Source organism: Arachis ipaensis, chromosome B07 (assembly GCF_000816755.2).
Source record: "Arachis ipaensis cultivar K30076 chromosome B07, Araip1.1, whole genome shotgun sequence".
Lineage (NCBI taxonomy): Eukaryota > Viridiplantae > Streptophyta > Magnoliopsida > Fabales > Fabaceae > Arachis > Arachis ipaensis.
The window spans coordinates 16,224,751-16,244,948 of NC_029791.2; the positions used below are offsets into that span (position 1 = coordinate 16,224,751).

Sequence of the window (20,198 nt, forward strand, 5' to 3'; positions counted from 1 at the left end):
ATTACATTATATAAAAATTTTTTTATAGAAAAACTAAATAAAATAAACTAACTTTTTTTATAATTTAATAAATTATAAAACAAACTGATATAATTAATATTAATTATAATATGTTATTAAAAAATTCAATTTTAATAAAATAGAAACTCAAGTGCAGTTAATTTTGTATAAACTTGATAACTAAGAGTTATCAGATAAAAATTTAATCAAATCAGTCAAATTATTTGACACCTCTCAATTATCAACTTTATATGAAGTTGACTGCACCGAAATTTTCACCTTTTAATAATATATAATAGATAAAAATAACAAACTCAAAATCAATAAAAAAAAATCCGGATTGGCTAGACCTAATCTTGATAACCTCTACTTCATAAATAAAAAAGGAGAAGATTGAGCAGAGACTAGAGAGGGAAGTGAATGGCGAAGGTGTAATATATAAGATGATGAGGGGTCACAAAGATAATAAGTATGTTATGTAGTTTGTATTTTGTTGGATCCTAATTTCCCTTGCTGAGTTGTATTGTATAATGTATAGTTTGGTGAGCAATGGTATTGGCTGGTCAGTGGCTGAAGTTGTCACGACTTATCTGCCTTTAAAGCCCCACCTGCCCCTCCTCTTAGTCTTTTAGCGCATTCCCATTCCAAAATGTCAAAATGCCACTATCGTGAGTATATGTGTCATCATATCATAGCATCAGTTGCCCTTTCTAGATGCCCATAACATTTTCTTTTCCTTCTATACATTGGTACCATACTCTATTGTGAAACACGGGTTGATTATTACATTTTAAACGTCGTACTAAGAGAATGTGTATTACATTTTATACTAAATAGATGTAATAATTTATGTTAATTAACATGTAGTATTTGAGATTATTTTAAAGAAAAAAGGATGTTCTATGTTGTTGGTTAAGGGACATTATCATGAAAAAAACCATTTTATCTTTATGAATTCTTAAAGTAGATAATATACTAATGTTCTTTATTTGGTGGGTGACTATGATTCGCACAAGATACTTTGAATAGTTCTCAGATAGAGTGTTATTGGTACAAGATCTTCAGATCCTTTTTGTTTAAATTATTATCATTTCTATTGAGAGTCTCTGTCTGCCAGGGAAGCAGTGGCGTGACTCTCTTCATGGAAATCTCTCCTTTTATATATGGACAATTTTATACTATTCACCAATTAAATTTCAAAAGTATATCAAATCAAACTAATATGGATAAGTATCTATTACAATAATTGTTTACAATTTCAATTGCATCTTCTTACTCAATTTTTTTTAGATTTTAAACTCTAAATTCTATTTTTTTATATTATATTTTTCTAAAAAAAATACACATTACGAAATGTATTTTCAATTTCACCATATTTTTCTGTTAATGTATGAGTATAGTTTTTTTTATGCCCTTATTGATAAGTTTATACATATATATATTCTGTTGTCTGGCCTGAAATGAACTTTCATGACAAAATCACATTTATGATTAAAAAAAATTCTCACCTCAGTTCATTATATCTATTGCTTAAAAAAAATTAAGCTCAATATATTAGTTTCATATTTTAATGTAATATTTATTAAACTATTTTAACTTTATCATGTCCATAACTTTAGGCACAACGAACAATGAAATATTAATACATTAGTTTTGTTAGTAAATAAAGATGTTTTACTAAACAATTTGTAACCAACTCTTGATTTGAAGTTTTCTAATGTGCAAAAAGCTATAATGATGATAGTAGATAACATAAATCGGATATTTTGGAGAATTAAATTGTTAGATTTGTTTGACAACATTTCAGAATATTTTACGCATCTATAGTTAAATGACATCTCATCCACCCTCATAAAAAATTGAAATAATACTACACATGTAAGTTTTTTTTATTAACCAAGTCTAATTAAATTAGTCTAATATAACAAAATCAGTTATAATTAGCATTATTTTAAATCTTATTGTTTAATTTAGTTAAACTTAGTTTATAAAAAGATTTGAATGTATAACATTATTCAAAAAATTGTGATACCTTTGACTGTTAAAGTATAAACAGAAGATAAAATTTAATTTAAGCATTACACATCCCTTTCCTAAAACTTTTCATAACATAATAACGGAAAAAACTAAAGGTTTATCCGAAAGAAAAAATAATTTATTAAAATTATAGTGACCTTCTGGACCTCAAATCAATAGTTTCTATTATTTAATGCTAGACCTACAACAAATATACTTCATCCTTGTTAATCCAATATGCCAGCAAATAGAAATGCCAAACAGTACGTTACAATAGTTATCCTTCAACAACCCCACCCTTTATTTATATGGAAATGACTTTGGAATTATGACAATGCATTTACTGGTGATAAGGATATTAGACCCAATGGGAATAATTCTTAATTTACAAAAGAACATAATGAGAGCGCCCTGAAATTTTTTCTTGGTTTGGTTGGCTTCAGGGTAGTTAAAAATGGGGTAATAATTTTTCATAGATAAGTCTAACTACGTAAAATTACAAAGTTCATATGTAAGAATTTCCATCCCATTATACATCCATAAGCATGTGAATTGAGGTCTTAGGCGGAAAAAGATGAAAGGAAACGGCTTGAAGAATAAAATTGATTCCACTTTACTCATCAAGGCATCCCCTTCTTTTCCTTTCCTTTCAAAATCTCAACTCTCACAATCAAGTAAATAGTCAATGAACGGTAGCTCAAATGGCATTTGTCCTCCCTCTCTTTATAGAGATCTCAAGTTCGAGCTTCTCCTAATGTAACTTGAACGCNNNNATTGATCACAAGGCTATAATTTGAATAAATGTTAATTTAACTTTAAACCGAACTGTGCATTGTAAAATAACTAAGTTATAAGCCAGAAAATAGCCTCATACAGGATAGTCTCACTGATATTGAATAGAAAACTCTAGTTCTTAGATAGATGTTTGTCTAGGAAAGCTTTAGCTAGATTACTGAAGCTTGCACTAACTTCTTCAGCCGCTGCATACCTCTTGATGGTATCAACAACTTCTGGCTTTAAAATTTCTTCCTTGTTAAATTCATTACAGATATAATAAAGTGCTCCAAGTGCATAATTTACCTAAATATCAAACGACAAACGGTAAATACTCGGTGATTCATCAAATTATAGTGTAAGAAAATTAAGAACGTAAAGGTCAATAAAGATACATGATTTACTCTCAGCAGTTACAAGGTGATTTTTCAGAGCGAGTTATTAGTAGGCAAGTTTAACAATTATAAAGGTATATACACTGTAGAGAATCTAACATGTTTTACTAAACCTCCTATGAAAAATTATTCGAAGTTATTTCTTCTGCTGGACAGAAGACATTAAAAGAACCTAAATTTAAAGATAGAGTAACAACTATGAATCATGCTCATATATAACATAAACTAGGGAAAAGATTGTTGTGTCAAAAACAAATTTAAGATTCTAACTCTACATGGTTTCACATTCCCTTTGACTAGTAGCATTCACAGGTTGAACTAAAGAGCCAAAACATAATCATGAGGTAGTAAAGCAACACAGTCAACAAGAAAGTTTTTATCCTTACAGTGTTCCTGACTGGGCTTGATAGACATTGAATGATAAGAGGTATGCCACCAAACTTACTTACAATTGCAACATTTGCCTGATCTAAAATAAATAAATTCAAAATGTTGTTACCATAAATAAAATTCTTTACAATAAAATTTTAGAAAACAAGAGAAAAACAACTAGCATTTTTACCAGCACAACAATTGCAGATGCCTCCAACACCAAACTCTACAAGTTTTTCATTGGGTTCAGTCATGCAGTCCAGGAAGAGTTCCAAAACATTAAGCTGCTCATGTATCAAATTGGGTAAAACAGAAGTTACAAATTGAACAACCCATGCTTTGGTACGAAAGAAAGTTACAAAGTACATCATATGCAATTCTTTGGCTCCATACTTGGCGCAAAAAGTTATAATTGTAAGGATCATATGCAAAGTTGGCCAAATTTGCCAAAATCCTCTCTTTTGTTTCTGTTAAGGGGGAAAAAGAATACAGAAAAGTTTCAGCAATCTAGAACTCTAGAACACAAATGTGTCTTTACAAATGCAGTTGAAAAGAGTGTTTCAAACATTACTAAATTATCAAATAAAACTTCTAAAAATAATCGAAAAGAAAAAGATGATGGGAGAAGCACCTGAAGGTATTGAAATCTAGGACTTCCATATTTCCCAGTTCGCTCTTGTTGTCTCTGTTCATTGGTAAATATCATGGTTTCCTCTTCTGCTCAATAACTATTTGTTAATACTAAGAATAACAAAGAAACAAATTTGTTTGCACTAAAAGTTGCTGATAGAAACAATAAGAGAAACACGGGAGGAAATGCCAACAAGAACGATACAAGCTTGGAAGGGCATTAAAAAGGAAAGATAGAGATAGTCTAAAGTAATTGCGATTACTTCTACATTAAGATTCCTGGCTAATTTTGATGATATGAGATTAGATTCGACCAAGAGAAGAAAAAGGAGATAAAAGCTAACACTTGATGGACAAAGAGATATGCATAGTGTATAAAAAGGTATTCAATAGCATTATTCAGAGGAATATATTTAGAGTACTGAAATAATAGCAAAACAATTGTAACATGGAAGAATGTAGGATTTACCAATTACCACCACACTCTAACATGGCCAAAAATTTATTACACCAAACACCCCAAGCCTATCATTAGTGTGCCAACTAAATCATTCTGGAAAACATCTGGAGAGAAACTTTTCATTGAATGGAAGTCAACGGAATGAGTATACTTGAGTTTAGCCCAATGGATAGAAAACAGAAATGGATAATAGCAAGGTTCTGAAAACCAAACCGGTCATCTAACTGATCTAGCTACTGGTTCACTGGTTTAACCGTAACCTAACTGGAATAACCATTTTACAAAAAATAATAAATAAAATATAAATAAACACACTAAAACATAATTATAGTCTAATATAAACTTTAAAATGTCATCCAAATTAAAAGTATTACATCAACCACAATGTTATAATCTCATTCAAATACAAACTCAAAAGTCAAATAACAATAACAATAACAAAGTCAAGAATATTTTATGTACTATGATAAAAAACAATAAATGAATGTTGAAACATTTCTTTACAGGTGACAATCCAGAGTCAAGGATAAACAAATATTCCTTCATGATTAAATAAAATGCTTATGAAGAACTTTTATATGACATCATTAGAAAGTTACCTCTTTGTATAACCTTTTGTTGTGCTTCCTAAAGAGCTATAGCCGAACAAAAACACATTTTTCCAACCATTTTTGTGCAATTAGCACAGCATAGAACAGGTGCCAATGAATTACAATTAAGACTAGTGTTAGTAGACAAATGTACCGTTTCTATAATGTTCTCTCCAACCTTGACTCCCCCAATTACATGTATAGACTCTTTAACAACAGCAGCAGCAAAATATTCCCTAGGATGATTCATTTGTTCCCCGGTTATCCATGCTTCGCACGAGGATCAAACACTTCAATGGTCAACACCATTGTGCTTCCATCAAAGCCACCAAGCGCATGCCTACGAGGTGAATGGATAAGTTCATAACGGTGCAAAATCAGTCACATAGGTTGTTACTAGGAAAGAAACTAGTGCAAGTCTTAATCTAAGAAATGCATAATTGGCAAAATTCATATGCTGAATTAACTAACTTAACAATCTAAGCACAATTAAGCCCAAAGCATAGTTTTAATTGACTTAATTGAACACAAAGAAAGCACAGCAGTGAGCAGCAGATCGCAAAAGAACACAGCACAGCAGCAAAGAAGACACAAACCAGAGTACAGCACACCATAGCAGCAATGAGCAGAGCTAATCAATAATCAATATAATTTGATAATTTCTGAAAAAAAAAAACACAGAACAGCTGGCACTAGTAGTGAGCAGAGAAGCCATTACCTTCGATCTGAGCAGTCTGGGCAGAGTGCGAGGGAGAGCGGTTGAGCGCAACGGACAAAGGCGACCAGGCGACAAGCACAGGGACGGCGGCAGAAGCGCGGCTGAGCAGACGAAGACCAGATGCAGAAGCTGCGATTGGTGAATGAGGAGAGGGGTTGGAGACTTGGAGCACGACGACCAGACGATGACAGGAAGCTCCTGAGCGCGACGGACGGCGGCGAAACCGCAGCTGAGCAGACAAGACAATGACAGACGCTGAGCTCGAGGAAGAAGCTGTGACTGGTGAGACCGTGAGAGTGAACAGAGGTGGTGGTGGTGGTCCCAGTGTCCCAGTCCCAGTCCCTGCGGCAGTGGTGGAGGTTAGATGGCTGGGGTTTGTTTGAGGGCAAAACCAAAAAGCTCTGAACTTCCGGAGGAACGTGCGAGTCAGTGTGAGGAGAAGGGGCTGGGGCGCCGTGCAATTGGGCAGAAAGGAATCTGTTTTCTTTTTTAACTCCAAACGACACCATTTCATGGAAACCGGTTGGGTTTCGGTTCGATCCAGCCGATTTAGCGGTTCACAAATGAAATGTTTGCTTTGGTTGAATGGACTGCAGAAGTGTCCGATTTCCGGTCCATTTTTTCAGAACCATGAATAATAGAGTAAGATAATCGTTACTAGAAAGAATACTAAACAAACAAGAAGAAAACAAGACAAAATATTGCTGGGAAACAAAAGAAATAATTCCTCAAGTAATACTCTCTTAAATGGGAAAGATGAAAGTAACGGCTACAAATTTTTATTGAAGGTGGTTCAAGGTTTAGTGTCTTGGTCAAGGTTCTGAAAACTGAATCGGTCATCGAACCGTTCTAGTGACTGATTCACTGATTTATTAGTCTAACCGATTCAATAGTGGTTTAACCGAAATAACCATTTTATAATAAAATAATAAATAAAATATAAATAAACACACCAAGATTAACAAAAATAAACTATATTTAACTAAGATTAACAAAATTTTCAAACATAATTTTAACAAGATAAATTAACAGAGTTTTCAAATCAATTTTAACAAGTTCAACACAATGATTAATAGCAAAAAAAAGGCTAGCACTATCAACTCTCCAATTGCTCAATAACCTCCTTTCCTTCCCAACACCTTCAAAGTAATCTCTAGTTCATCCCACAATAAGTTATATCAATTAGAAATTATCAAACCACATTCATTTTGTATGCAAAAACAGTTTTAACATGGAAAGCTTCATTGCAAGAATGCAAGTTGGTGTGCAGGTCCTCGAACAGCAAATCAATACAAACATTCAAGAAAAAGAAAGATAACACAGCAACAACACAACAAAGAATCAAAGGAACATTTAAAACACAGCAACAACACAACACCTATAGGAACATTTAAAACAAAGCAACAAAGAAAGAAATATCTAAGAATCAGCATTGCTGAGAACAATAACTTGAACCTGTATGCTTAAAGAATCAAAGGCTAAGCTTCACTGGAAAAGTGAAGAACACCCAAAGGAAGGAAACTTCAATCACAGCTTAAACCAAAATTCACAATCCCTTTAAATTGAAGCAGCAAGCAACTTGAGAACTAAAGCAAGGTTAAGCAGTGAACTAAATCAGTCTAATTTTAACAAAGATTAACTGAACTAAATTAACTAATTATTCAATGATTCAATCCAAAACAAGAAAATAGTATAATACAGCACAGGAGCAGAGCTAATCAATGATTTAAATTTCAATCTGAGTAGCACTAACAGAATCCAAGAAAAAATCAATGTTCTAGCAGAATCTCAAAAAAATCATTGAATCAATGTTCTGAGCAAAGATAAAAAATCAGAACGAAAATTTTTAAAAAAATGAAGCCATTGCCTTCGTGAGCTCGAGGAAGACGCACCAATTGTTGAATGAGGAAGAAGCGTGGAGCCGCAGACGACCGGACGAAGACACGATGGTGTCTGAGCGCAACGGCGGCGTTGAGTGAGACCCTTGCGGCAGTGGGGGAGTAACCTAGGGTTTGTGTTTTGGGGGTGGGGCGCTGTATACCTGTATCTGAATGAGGAGGAGGAGGAGGAGAAGTGAGGAACCTGCGCGACAGAGGCTTCCACATTCGCACGGTGGCTGCGCGATGGAAGGTTGCGATGGCTGCGGCGCGATGGAGGGGAAGTGAGGGAGCATGCGGTGGCTGTTCGAAGTTCCGACGGCGGCGGTAGCAGGCGGTGGCTGGACGGACGACCAGGAGCTCGAAGAGAGGAGCCCTGGACTGAGTGTGAAAGAGGCAGTGAGGCACTGAGGAGGCAGATGCGCGTTCTGGATCTGGACGATGGAGTTTGGGTAGGGTTAGTCAGTGTGCAGCACAATGAAACGACAGCCATTAGTTCCTTTTTCAAAAAACCGGCCGGGTTACGATTCGGTTCGACCGATCGGTTCCCGGCCGGTTTGACGGTTTAATTGCGGTTTTTGAAATTAGCGGTTTTAACATTTGTCCGAGTTGTTTTTTGTAGCGGTTCACAGTTTAACCGGTTCGATCGGCCAATCCGAACCGATTTTCAGAACATTGGTCTTGGTTAGATATGGTAGTATTTGGTTAGTGGGCGTATTCTGTTTGATTATTGATATACACAATTTTAAAGGATATGTTGGTACACAGATTAACACAAATTATATGTATTTTTAGTATACTTCTAATAAGTTGAGACACAAAAATTAATATAGAGACACTGATTATTTTGACAATTTTATTCTTGTTTTATTTCTATATTTTTATTTTTGTCCTCTCCTCTCATCCATTTTCAGATCTTTTCATCTCTTTTTTCCTCTCTTCTCCTCTCTATTTCAACTTCCGTCTCTTCTCTCTTCATGGGCAACCAAGCAGAATCTCTTTCCCCTCTCTTCTCCTCGCCATTTCAACTTCTACTTCTTCTCTCTTCATGACCAACCAACCTCCTCTACTGAAGTGCCTCTGCCACTGTCACCGTCTCCCTTCCTCCTCATACTCTCTAGATTGCGTCCCTGTCTTCTTCCTTCTTCCAAATCTCCAGATATGTGACTTGTGTCTCTGTCATGTCGCAGTCGAGGCTCTATCATCAATCCATTGTGTCTTTATCTTTATCTCTGTTCATCCTTCTATTTGTCCCTTTTTGGATTTTTTTCCTAAAATAAAGTTCTATTTTTTCTTTGTTTTTTTATTATTAATTTGTGCTATTTTTAGAAAAAAAAAGTATAATATGAATGCTATGGATAGTTTCTTTCCGTTGGCTTCTACACCGTTGAAATATCTCATCCTCCAATTCATTTTTTAATTTCTCAGCTGCAAAACTACGATATTCCATTTGTTCATCGTCGCTTCAACAACTTAAAATTGACACAAGAAATTCAAAATGGAAATCATGTCAATTAATTACTTGCTATTTAATTAGAAAGATATGTATTAAATTTGTTGTTGAAATTACTAGAATTTTTTTATTTGGATAATTTTTTGTTATGAATAGAAATGGAAAAAAAAGAATCAGTGTAGCGGTTGATGAAAAAATATAGATAGTGGTGATGGTGGTAAAGGTAGATGATGAGAGTATTATTGACTTTTTAAAATTTTATGTGTTTTATGTATGTTCTTTATCAAACATAAAACATGTATACATGTATTTTGTGTCTATGTCTATATAGTCTATGTCTTTGTGTCCATGTCTCATGCTACACACTAAACAAACGGAGCCTATGATATGGCTACTGTTAGTGTGGAAGATACGCGTGAGTTGCGTCGTAATTCCAGCCATGCAGAAGTCATTGATTTTTAGCCTGAAGATGGTACACCTATCACCATGCAATGTGAGCCAAGCTCCACGCAAGCCCAAGTCAATGGTTCTTCTTCAAAGATGGCCCAAAAAAAAGATTATGAGGCTAGGGGAGGGTAAAAATTTGCAGGGGATGAAAAAGAATGCTCCAGTTAGAATTTGACCTATTTTACCAAAAAAGGCTTCAAGGCCAAACAAAAATTGTAAGAGAAAATCCCCCAAATTGTGGAATCCATGGCCGAGCCCCTTCTAAAGAAATCCTCTTCGTCGAGGAACCCGCACACTGCTGTAATTGAGTTGGCGATACTGAGAGTATGAGAGAGATAGAGCGCCAGCAACGAGAGGGATTTGAGAAGGCTAAGGAGTTGGATAGCCTTCTCGATACCCATGTTGTTGTGAACTCTTTTTGAATCAACTTCCTCCTTCCTCTTCAATGGTGGCGACATCAAAAGGGAAGATGATAAAAGAAGACCCGCCAGATAAGAATAAGTCTTTTATGTTAAAGGAGGAGCCATCTTCGAATGAGAGAATAGAGCATGTCTTTGTAGCTGCATCCTCGTCAGTGGATCAGGGTGATGTTGGACCATCTGCTTAAGAGGTATTTGATCTTTACAATCTCCTTTGATGCGGTTGTTATTACGAATATTATTGTGTAGAACTGCCGTCTGGGTTGTAGGGGTTTTGCCAATCTCATTAGAAATCTTAGTAGAGATTATGATGTTTAGTTTGTGATCCTTCTTGAAACACATATTAGTAGTGAACGTGGTAAGAAGATTAGAGACAGAATAGGGATTGATAGTTGTTGTGTTGAGGAAGTTAGAGACCAGTCAGAGGACATTTGGTGCATGTGGAACGCTGATTTCTGGAAGTGTCATTTTGAAAACTTTTCAACTGAGTCATTTAAAGGTGGAAGGTAAAAAATCCATCGTTTTGACTTCTTACAACCATTTATGGTAGCCCTAATTGGCTTTACTGCAAAACTCTCTAAGATAATTTGTAGGATTTGAACAATTATGTTAATTTACCCTAGTGTACGATTGGTGATTTTAACACCATTCTTCACGATCATGAGAGGAGAGGGGGTCTTGGGAATGGTCAGTATGCTGCGTGTCTGGATTTTCCATCTTGTGTTCAGGATTGCAGTCTTATTGATCTAAGCTATTCTGGCTCCCTGTTTACTTAGAAGAGAGGTACTTTAATGGAACGGTTGGATAGAGTTGTTGGTAACATCGATTGGCAGATCAAGTTTCCCGAAGCCTGCATCAAGCACTTACCTCCTTTGGAATCTGACCATACTTCTTTGTGCTTACAGCTTGATCTGGGCCTAATAGAAGACGTTGACCTTTCAGGTTTCTGGCTTCTTGGTTCCTACATCCTGATTTCAAACGTATGGCTGCCAGCAATTGGAATTACACGAGTTCTTTGATGGATTATATCAATAATTTTCAAAATTCTCTGAAAGATTAGAATGCCAATGTTTTTAAAGGATATTCGTAAGAGAAAGTCTAAGATTCTGTGAAGATAGCAAGGTATTTCGAATAGTCTTAATGTAGGGAGCAACAACTTTTTGGAGAATCTTCAGAAAGATTTATAGGCTGAATATGAAGAATTATGGGATAGGAAGAGCTTTTATGGTTTCAAAAATCTAGGTGTAAGTGCCTCGAGTTTAGTGACCGAAATACAAAGTTCTTTCACGGAGCAATGATGGCTAGAAGAAGAAGGGATATAATCATATCTCTTTAAGATAATGAGGGTAATTGGGTAACGGATATAGGGAGATGCTTGAGTCTATGGCTAACTCCTTTTATTCTAACCTATATACAGATGACTTACCGTACTCTCCTTTCATTCTTCAAGGTGCTTTTCCCGTATTAAGCAACGAAGATCAAGAATATATTGGTAGAATAATGCTGCCGATGGAAATAAAAGAAGCCTTGTTCAGTATGGGGTCTGAAGGCGCTGGGTAATGATGGGTTTCAAGCTACTTTCTACCAAAGTAACTCGGAAATGGTGGGTAATGACCTTTGCGACCTTGTAGAGAAAGTGTTTCATAATCCTCAGGTGGTTGAGAAGATTAATGAGATGCTTATTACTCTCATCCTGAAAGTTGAGCCTGTCTCTAATTTGAGCCAGATGAAACCGATCAGCCTCTGTAACATCTCCTACAAAGTCATAACCAAGCTTCTTTCCAGAAGAATTTCTAGAGTTATGGAGCATTTAGTGAAGCCAACTCAATCGAGTTTTGTTCCTGGAAGGCAGACTTCGGATAACGTCATCATCACTCAGGAGGTTATCCACTCTATAAGATAGAAAAAAGGGTTGAAAGGATGGATGGCTATCAAGATCGACTTGGAGAAGGCTTATGACAGGATTAAATGGAGCTTTATAGAAGATAATGTCCAAGACATTAGGTTTCCTCAGCATATCATCGTGCTGGTTTGCACATTCATCTCTACTACTAAGTTCAGAGTTCTTTGGAATAGCAAGGATTTACAAAGTTTTAATCCCTCAAGGGGTATCCGGCAAGGATTTACCCTATATTTTCGTTTTGTGCATGGAGTGGCTCTCTTAGTTTATAAGCATGGTCGTGGACCTGCACTTCTCGAAACCAATCTGTCTTAGCTGGGATAGACTTAAATTTTCTCATCTATGCTTTGTGGATGATCTTATCTTTTTTGCGGAAAAAAGCATGGAGCAAGCGAATGTGATCAAGAAAGTTTTGGAGGCCTTCTGTACTAGTTCTGGTCAGAAAATCAATAATGTGAAGACCCACATCTACTTCTCGAACAATGTGGGGAACAATGTCCGAAAGGAGATTAGTGAAGCGCTTTAGTTTACAAGAACTAATGATCTGGAAAAATATCTAGGGATTCTTCTTTTTCATTCTAAAGTGAACAAGGGCTCTTATAATGGTATTATTAGCAAGATGAGCACCAAACAAAACAATTGGAAGGCAAACACGCTATCCTTGGCAGAAAGATCAACCCTGGTAAAATTTGTTCTTACTTCCATTCCAGCTTATACTATGCAAACTACTATTCTTCCTGTTGCTACTTGTAATGCTATTGATTCTAACTGCAAGAATTTTCTCTGGAGAAACACCGAGCATAGCAAGTGGACCCATTTTGTGAGCTGGCAGAGGCTAAAAAACCCCAAGATTTTTGGAGGGCTTGGAATTCATTATGCTAGAGAGTTAAACCAAGATTTTATGATGAAAATGGGCTGGAGTTTAGTAGAGAAAAATAATAGTTTATGGGTCAAAGTTCTCATCAAAATACAGGTGTGGGAATGATATTATCCCCGATGTTAGGAAAAGGAATAAAGACTCCAACCTTTGGAAAGGTGTTTGTCTAGCTTGGAAGGATGTAGATTACAATACCATTTGGAGAATTAGCAATGGTTCCAAATTTAATTTTTGGGATCATAACTGGATTCTTAAGTTGGGTCGTATGAGCAATCATGTCACTCAGGTAAATATGTCTAGTGGGTATAACGCCTTTCCTAATGATTTTCTTTCGGTTTTAGGTTCGTGGAATGAAAGGAAATTGAGGGAGTGCTTGCTTGATAGTATTGTGAAAAGAATCATGGCTATGGTGCTTCCTTCACTGTGGAAAAAAGATGATCAGATTGCTTGGAGCTTGTCAAGTGATGGATCCTTCAACCCTAAATCTGCTTGTTTATCTCTATGCAACGACATTCCCCTACTAATCCGATTTTCAAAACTATTTGGAATTAGAGAGGTCCAGAACGGGTGAGATATTTTCTGTGGCTTGTTGCCAATGAAGCTATTCTCACTAATAACACAAGAAGAAGAAAACATATGATCATTGACCCTATGTGCCCCAGATGCAATGTCAAAGTTGAGACTACTATACATGTCTTGCGGGATCGTATTTTCACAAAACAGGTTTGGAGGAAACTCGTTCACCAGAATATCTCCCAATCCTTCTATGATGTGAATAGTCATGAGTGGCTGTTTTTTAATATTGAAAAAAAAAGGATTGGTTAAATATTTTTGGGGTGGCTGTTTCTACTCTCTGGTATTTAAGGAATATGTTAATTTTTCAAGAGAACATAAGTCTTGTGAGCCTGTGATTCTTAGCATTCAGGCACGAACAAGGGAGAATCAATTACTTCTTCCTAAGGTGAAAGGTCTTAAAAATCCTATTTCCAACAATGAGAATATGATTTGCTGGAGAGCTCCTCAAGAACCATTCATCAAAATTAATGTGGATGGGTCCTTTTTATGCTCACAATAACAATGCGGCATGTGGTGGGATTTTCAGAGATTCCCTGGGTAGATTCTTGAAGGGCTTTTCTTGCAATATTGGCAGCTGCTCGATTATGCATGCCGAATTATAGGGTATTTATCAAGGGATTGCAAATTGCGATGGCTAATGATATGAAGAATATCATTGTAGAATCGGACTCCAAGATGGCAATCAACATGGTTAAGGGAGGGTGCCATGGCCTCCATCCATGCTTCCCTCTGGTCTAGGATATTCACATTCTCTCGCGGCGACTCGAAGAAGTTAGATGGTGCCACAACCTGCGGGAAGCAAACATCGTAGCGGATCATCTTGCAAAAAACGGCCAAGATTTGCCTTTGGGATTACATATCTTTGATGCCCCTCCTCCTGATACGTGTGATGCCATTTCTCTAGATAGTTTTGGTATTTTTCAGGCTGAGAGGCTCCTGTTAAAACTTGTTAGCTTGGTTTTTCTTTTCTTTTCGGTTGGGGTCCTTGACTCCCTTCTTTTCACAAAAAAATATAAGTATTGATGTGATGAATTGTGAATGTCTTTAAGACATCTTTAACACCATAATCATAGTCTATAAAACAAAGTCTTAAAATACAACTTCCAATCTAAAAAAAAAAGCATAAAATAAAATCTTTAACATCAAATATTTTTCCTTTGCCAAAGTATAACTTCCAAAAAATAACTCCATGTTCTCTATTAAAACAACACAATACATAAATATGTTAACATACATTATAAATAAGAATACCCTATGTTAAATAAAAATTTGGCATAAAAGAAATTACCTAAACTCATAAATTTTCCATATCCATCTCATAGTCCCAATGACTTAGAATTTTCTACCCTAATTTATTTATATTATATCAATCAACAATTCACAAGAGTTAAATTTGACGTGAAATTGCACTTTAATAACAGATAAAAACTTGAATTATTAATACTTTCATCCGAAGAGTATATCCAATGCTGAATACAAATTAATGCCTCAACAAGTTCATAATGCAATTTATTGTGATGTGGATTTATAATTTGACCACCAGTACTAAAAGCGGACTCTAAGACATCGGTAGAAATTGAAATGGCAAAAAAATCTCTTGCAAATTTTTGTAAAGTTGGATATTTCACTCCAATATTTTTTCAGTAGCCTAAAATATTTCACTCCAATATTTTTCAGTAGCCAAATTTATTTTATCTACTATAACAGTCTCTTCCAAATAGAAATTCAATTTAATTTTTGTAGCACAGTTTTCAGATATATCTTTTACAAATTACCAGTAGATAGAACTAAATTTTGCTTTCTTTTACCCTTCATCATCTCCAGCATTCAAAATAGAAGCTGAACCATCAACATTATTTTGAGCTCTTTTTCTAACCCTAGTCTTTTGTTAATATTCGGATACTAATTCTTCCATTATTTTCTTGACCTTCCTCAATTCATTTTCATTTTGAAATCCATATATTTTAGGAAAAAAAACTTGAACAGTTTCATCTTATATCTAGGGTCTAAAATAGCTCCCACAGTCATGATTTCATTATTTTGATCCCAATATTTTTGAAACTTACTAATTATATTTGTTGCCATTCTATGAATCATGTCATTAGGACTATACATCCACTCATTCAATGTCAATATCATTTAATACACCTTGAAACAAATATAAATTTATGGTTGGATATAAAGTGCTAAAGAACAATTCAGTCACACTATAAAAGACTTTCAATTTTTCAACAAGTTCAGTTGTCATTTCCTATTCATCATCAGATATTACACATTTATCTAGAGATTCATGTTGTTTTAAATGCTAAAAAATTTCTCTATATGGCAATGCAGAATCAAGCATTAGATAAGTTGAATTCCATCTAGTTCTACAATCAAGTGTAAGCTTTCTCCTATAACTAATATTCAATTGCTTATAAGTCTCTTTAAATTTTTCTTCCCTCTTCTGTGTTGCAACAAAAAAGAAACACTTTCTAATTTTTTTTAAATGGAAACATATATTGCATTCATGCTATCCTTCACAATCAAATTAAAAATATGAGCACAACAATGCATGTGAAAAAATTCCCCTCTCTTAACAAAGTTAGATGGTGAAATTTTATCAGGTATGAGACCAATTATGGAATCATTTGTAATACAATTATCAATCGTTAAAGTTGACAATTTTCTATCTATATTCCAATCATAGAAAAAATTCACCAAAATATCACTAAGAACCTCAGTAGTATGGGGCACAGGCACGTATGCAAACCTAAAGTAATGTAAATATAAGAAACAATCATGACATTGCAACTCAAATATACAAAGATACTAAAAGCAGTTAAGCACAAATAAATCAAAATAATACCTCACAAGCCAACTCTACAAGTTCCAATAATCATCAATAAAGTGACTTGTAATTAACATATAACCTTTGTTTTGAGAGTCAGCACTCCATAGTCCACATATCAGTAGTTATAACAATGCAGTTCGAATTGTTTTCCAACAATTTCATATATAACATTAGACTTTTTAGCTTCATACATCTTCGTGATATCACTTTTCAATGTATTTCTTATATAAAATTTGAATAAAAGTTGAGTTTCAGCCATAAACTCGTAAAAACTCTTTTGCTCAACAAATGTTACAGGGTGATTATTCCTAATAACCCATCCTATAAGTGCTTATCGTGATGCCTCTTGAGTAAATGTGAAGTTTTCAATCAAAAGTGAATCCATTGGCTTTTCCGTTCCCGTTGAACCTAATTATTGTTGCACTGTTTTTAATATTGATTGCTTTGTCCCCTTGACAATACAAATTGAACAAATTCTAATGTGATCATGCAAATGCTTAGTTCCTTGCTTCGTGTCACCTCCAAGCTGTCGTTCGCAATATTTACATATTGCCTTCCACTTTTCATCTATTTGCTCCCTCCTAAAATGCTACCAAGTATCGGAAGTTAATCCTTTTTTAATAGGGTTGCTTTGCACGCTTTGATTGACTTGTTGTCATTCTTCTTGTATTTTTTCTTGTCCTCCTTCTTGTGTTTCTTCAACATTTACTTCAATTACTTGACCCTTGTCACCTTATGTTGGTTCTGAATAATCATTGTTTTTCATATGAGTGGAGTTGTAACTATCCATCCTATACAAAAACAAAAACAATAAGTGAAATCCAAGCTAAGGCATAATTATTGCATAAATAATATTCTACATATAACACCTACAACAAATTGTTCGACTTACAATGGATAACACATACAGATCAATCTGCATACCTGCATAGTTCAACCTACAATGGCTAACACCTATACAAATCAGATTAATCTTGGATAAACCCTAAAAATAGTTCAACCTACGATGGATAACACCTACACCAAATCAGAGAAACTGATAACACTACACCAAATTAGATTAATCTTGGATAAATTCTAAAAATAGTTCAAACTACAATGGATAATACCTACACCAAATCAGATTAATCTTGGATAAACCCTAAGTGCAAGAGATTATGGAAAGGAAAAGAGTATCAAACTTGAAGTCAAGTGAAAGTGGAGGAGGAGGAGGAGGACAGACAACTGGCGACTGCGATGAGGAGATGTAACGGTAACTTCTTTCGACGAGTTGGGGGATGCAACGAAGACTTATTTTGACGAGTGGCGAGGTAAAGAAACGACCCAGTGCAGGAGAGAGAACGGCTCAAGGAGAGAGAATAGCATGGGAAGAAAGAACATAGCGTGCTCAGTGATGGTGCGGTGAGGACGACGGTGATGCGTGAGCATCTTATACCCTTTTTCTTATCATTTCTAATTATTTTTAGTTAGATTTTATTTAGTTTTACTTGATTTCAGTTTAAAAATCCTCTTTGGATACCACTTTGAGTTGTTTTAGTATTTTTATAATTTCAGGTGAAATTCAGAGCAATTTGGTAGAGTTTGGAGCTAAAACAGAAAAGTTGGCATATGCGTTTAGCGCCAGCAGCATGCACGATGTTACTCCCTCTAGGGCGCTAAACGCCCAATATGGCGTTTAGCACCAGCAAGCTTGGTTCGAATGTGAAAGGCCCACTCTTGGAGCATCTCTAGTGGATTTAGCATTTATTATTAATTATATTTTTATTGTCCTTTTGTAATTTTTATTTACAAACAATATCTTTTAGTTTTAGGATTTATTATTTTATTTTATTTTATTTTCCGAATCAAATTAGGTTAGATATAAAAGCGAAAAGATTCAGCTAACCTCTTTGGTTAAGGTTAGGAGCCCTGTTTATTTCTATGGATTAAGACTATTGCTTTTCTATTTTAATTAATGTATTGATTCAGTTTCAAGGATTATTTTCATTCTTAATCTTATGAATCTGGGTGGAATAAAAGTATGACCCTTATTCTACATGTGTTCTTGTGATTCTTGATAGAGCTATCTCGCTTGAACAACAGCTTGAAAACAAATTCTTTCTAAATTGCTAATTACATGAACTAATTGGGATATGTGACATATAATCATGTTAGCTTTGGGAAATTATGATTTTTGTGGCTATAAACTAGTGTTGAATTTAACCCTCTAATCGAAATTAAGTGACCATGACAGTGGCGGTTAATGAAGGTTAGAGGAGACTAAATCACTAAGACATTAGGATTTAGTCATTTACAGTTTGCCATGAAATTAATCTTGCATGATTAAAATGGTTAGTAAGAAAACTTAATCTGAAAAATTAAACATCTCTGAAGCCTTAACTGTTTTCTGTCGCTGTTTTTACACCAAACCTGTTATTTGCTTTCTTTACTCTCTTATTTACTGTTTGATGTAAATTTCAACCACCAAAACCCTTTTTGTTAGCCTAACTAAGCCAATTGGATAACCATTGTTGCTCAGTCCGACAATTTTCGTGGGATTGACCTTCACTCATCTGAGATATTACTTGGATGACCCGGTGCACTTGCCGGTTAAGTTGTGGATAATCCTAAATTTCGCACCAGATGACATGGTGAGAAGGGAGAGTGACGAGGGAGTGGGTGGCTAGTTGCAGAGAGGATGGAGAGAACAGTGAAGGGATAGTGGCAAGGGCTAAGGGGTGAGGCGCGACACTAGTGAGTGAGAAAGGATATTATGGTTTCTCACTTTCTCTCTATATATATGAGATGTGAAATTACTAAAAAACCAAAACAAGAAATAAATTATTTGGGGTAATTAAGTCATTTTTGAATTCAGAGATTGGCGAGGATGGGGCGGGAATCTCCGCTCGGGTCTCCGCTTCTACCTCAAGAAAATTTTGTCCATCGTCCCTATCCCCGCGAAAAAAAATTTTCACAATCGTGGCCCATTCAAGGCAGTCTCTATGGGAATTTTCACGTCTCGAAAGTATTTGTCATCCCTGAGTGCAACCATAAGCACATATTTATAAAATAAAAAATAAAATACTCTCTTTAATGAATATTTTACTTTTTCCTAAAAAGGGTAACAGAATAATGATTGCAAGCAAGCAAGCAAATAGCATCAAACACAACTTAGAAAAAAAAGAAACACGAAAGCAAGTAATGAGAGAGCAAAAAAGGAGCATGATTGTAGGAAGCAAAAGCCATAAAACGAAAAGAGAGTACACCAGAGAAGAAAGACCTGGTGGATTGAAGGATACATTGAACTTGTGTAAACAAGGCACTCAAGAAGGTCATAGACATTGGTTGTGGTGGGCCCATTATTGTACAACTTTGAGATCGAAAAAAAATGATGATGTGTATGGTCATCTTCCTCCATCATAATCAATTGGATGAGGAAATCACGAGAAGAATAGGAGATTCGAACAATGATAGACTTGAGGGTGGTGACTGGGGAGGAGACAGAGGGGAGAGGGGAATCAAATGTTGCGTTTTGGGTATTCTCCAAAACGACTCGGTTTTAAAACCTAAGCCTAGGGATAAATTTGTCTTGTTTGCACACATGGACAACTGACTGCCACATGTCCTACTCTATATCTCCATGTCAGCATTTTTTATTTGTCATTGACGGAAAAACAAAGTCAGGGACTAATTTGTCTGCCATAGTTAAATTTGAAAGAGTTTTTTGTGTATTTCAAAAGTTGAGGGACTAAAGTGTCCAATCTTAAAAATTTCAAGAACTAATTTGAATAATTACTAAAAAAATTTCAATATAAAAAATAAAGTTTTCAACAAAAAATAAAAAATAAAAAAGATTTAACTAATTTGAAATATAAAGACATA

General features: G+C 35.1%; 2 protein-coding genes across 8 annotated transcripts in view; both read right to left on the reverse strand.

Annotated features, from left to right (window-relative positions):
* The window catches only part of LOC107608823 (armadillo repeat-containing protein 7), a 50,300-nt gene continuing 32,892 nt past the window's right edge, over positions 2,791-20,198 (reverse strand). The window contains exons 4-7 of one of the 2 annotated variants that reach the window (XM_021107393.1): positions 3,951-4,024; positions 3,748-3,841; positions 3,572-3,654; positions 2,791-3,096 (exon numbers count right to left, since the gene is read on the reverse strand). In XM_021107393.1, coding sequence (XP_020963052.1) covers positions 2,923-3,096; positions 3,572-3,654; positions 3,748-3,841; positions 3,951-4,024 — 425 coding nt within the window. In that variant the 3' untranslated portion in view covers positions 2,791-2,922. The remainder of the gene's footprint in view (positions 3,097-3,571; positions 3,655-3,747; positions 3,842-3,950; positions 4,025-20,198) is intronic. The other variant, XM_021107392.1, reaches the window with a different exon arrangement.
* LOC107608822 lies at positions 4,163-8,340 on the reverse strand. 6 transcript variants are annotated; one of them, XR_001613011.2, is made up of 4 exons: positions 7,848-8,303; positions 5,956-6,545; positions 5,392-5,577; positions 4,163-4,274 (listed from the first exon to the last, which is right to left on the reverse strand). XR_001613011.2 is itself a non-coding variant. In XM_021107389.1 (3 exons), exons 2-3 carry the CDS (start codon positions 6,462-6,464, stop codon positions 4,247-4,249), a joined length of 537 nt encoding a protein of 178 aa, XP_020963048.1. In that variant the 5' UTR covers positions 6,465-6,545; positions 7,848-8,305; the 3' UTR covers positions 4,167-4,246. The 6 variants fall into 6 exon arrangements, 4 of the variants coding, with proteins under 4 accessions (XP_020963048.1, XP_020963047.1, XP_020963049.1 ...); XR_002351185.1 differs by having other exon boundaries at positions 4,181-4,242; XM_021107389.1 differs by lacking the exon at positions 5,392-5,577 and having other exon boundaries at positions 4,167-4,274; positions 7,848-8,305.

Bases quoted from the DNA above. Each gene is read 5' to 3' on its own strand.
- LOC107608822 (XM_021107388.1), bottom strand. From the start codon at position 6,464: ATGGTGTCGTTTGGAGTTAAAAAAGAAAACAGATTCCTTTCTGCCCAA. The intron at 5,578-5,955 runs GTAATGGCTTCT...TTCACCTCGTAG, and splicing joins CCAGACTGCTCAGATCGAAG to GCATGCGCTTGGTGGCTTTG.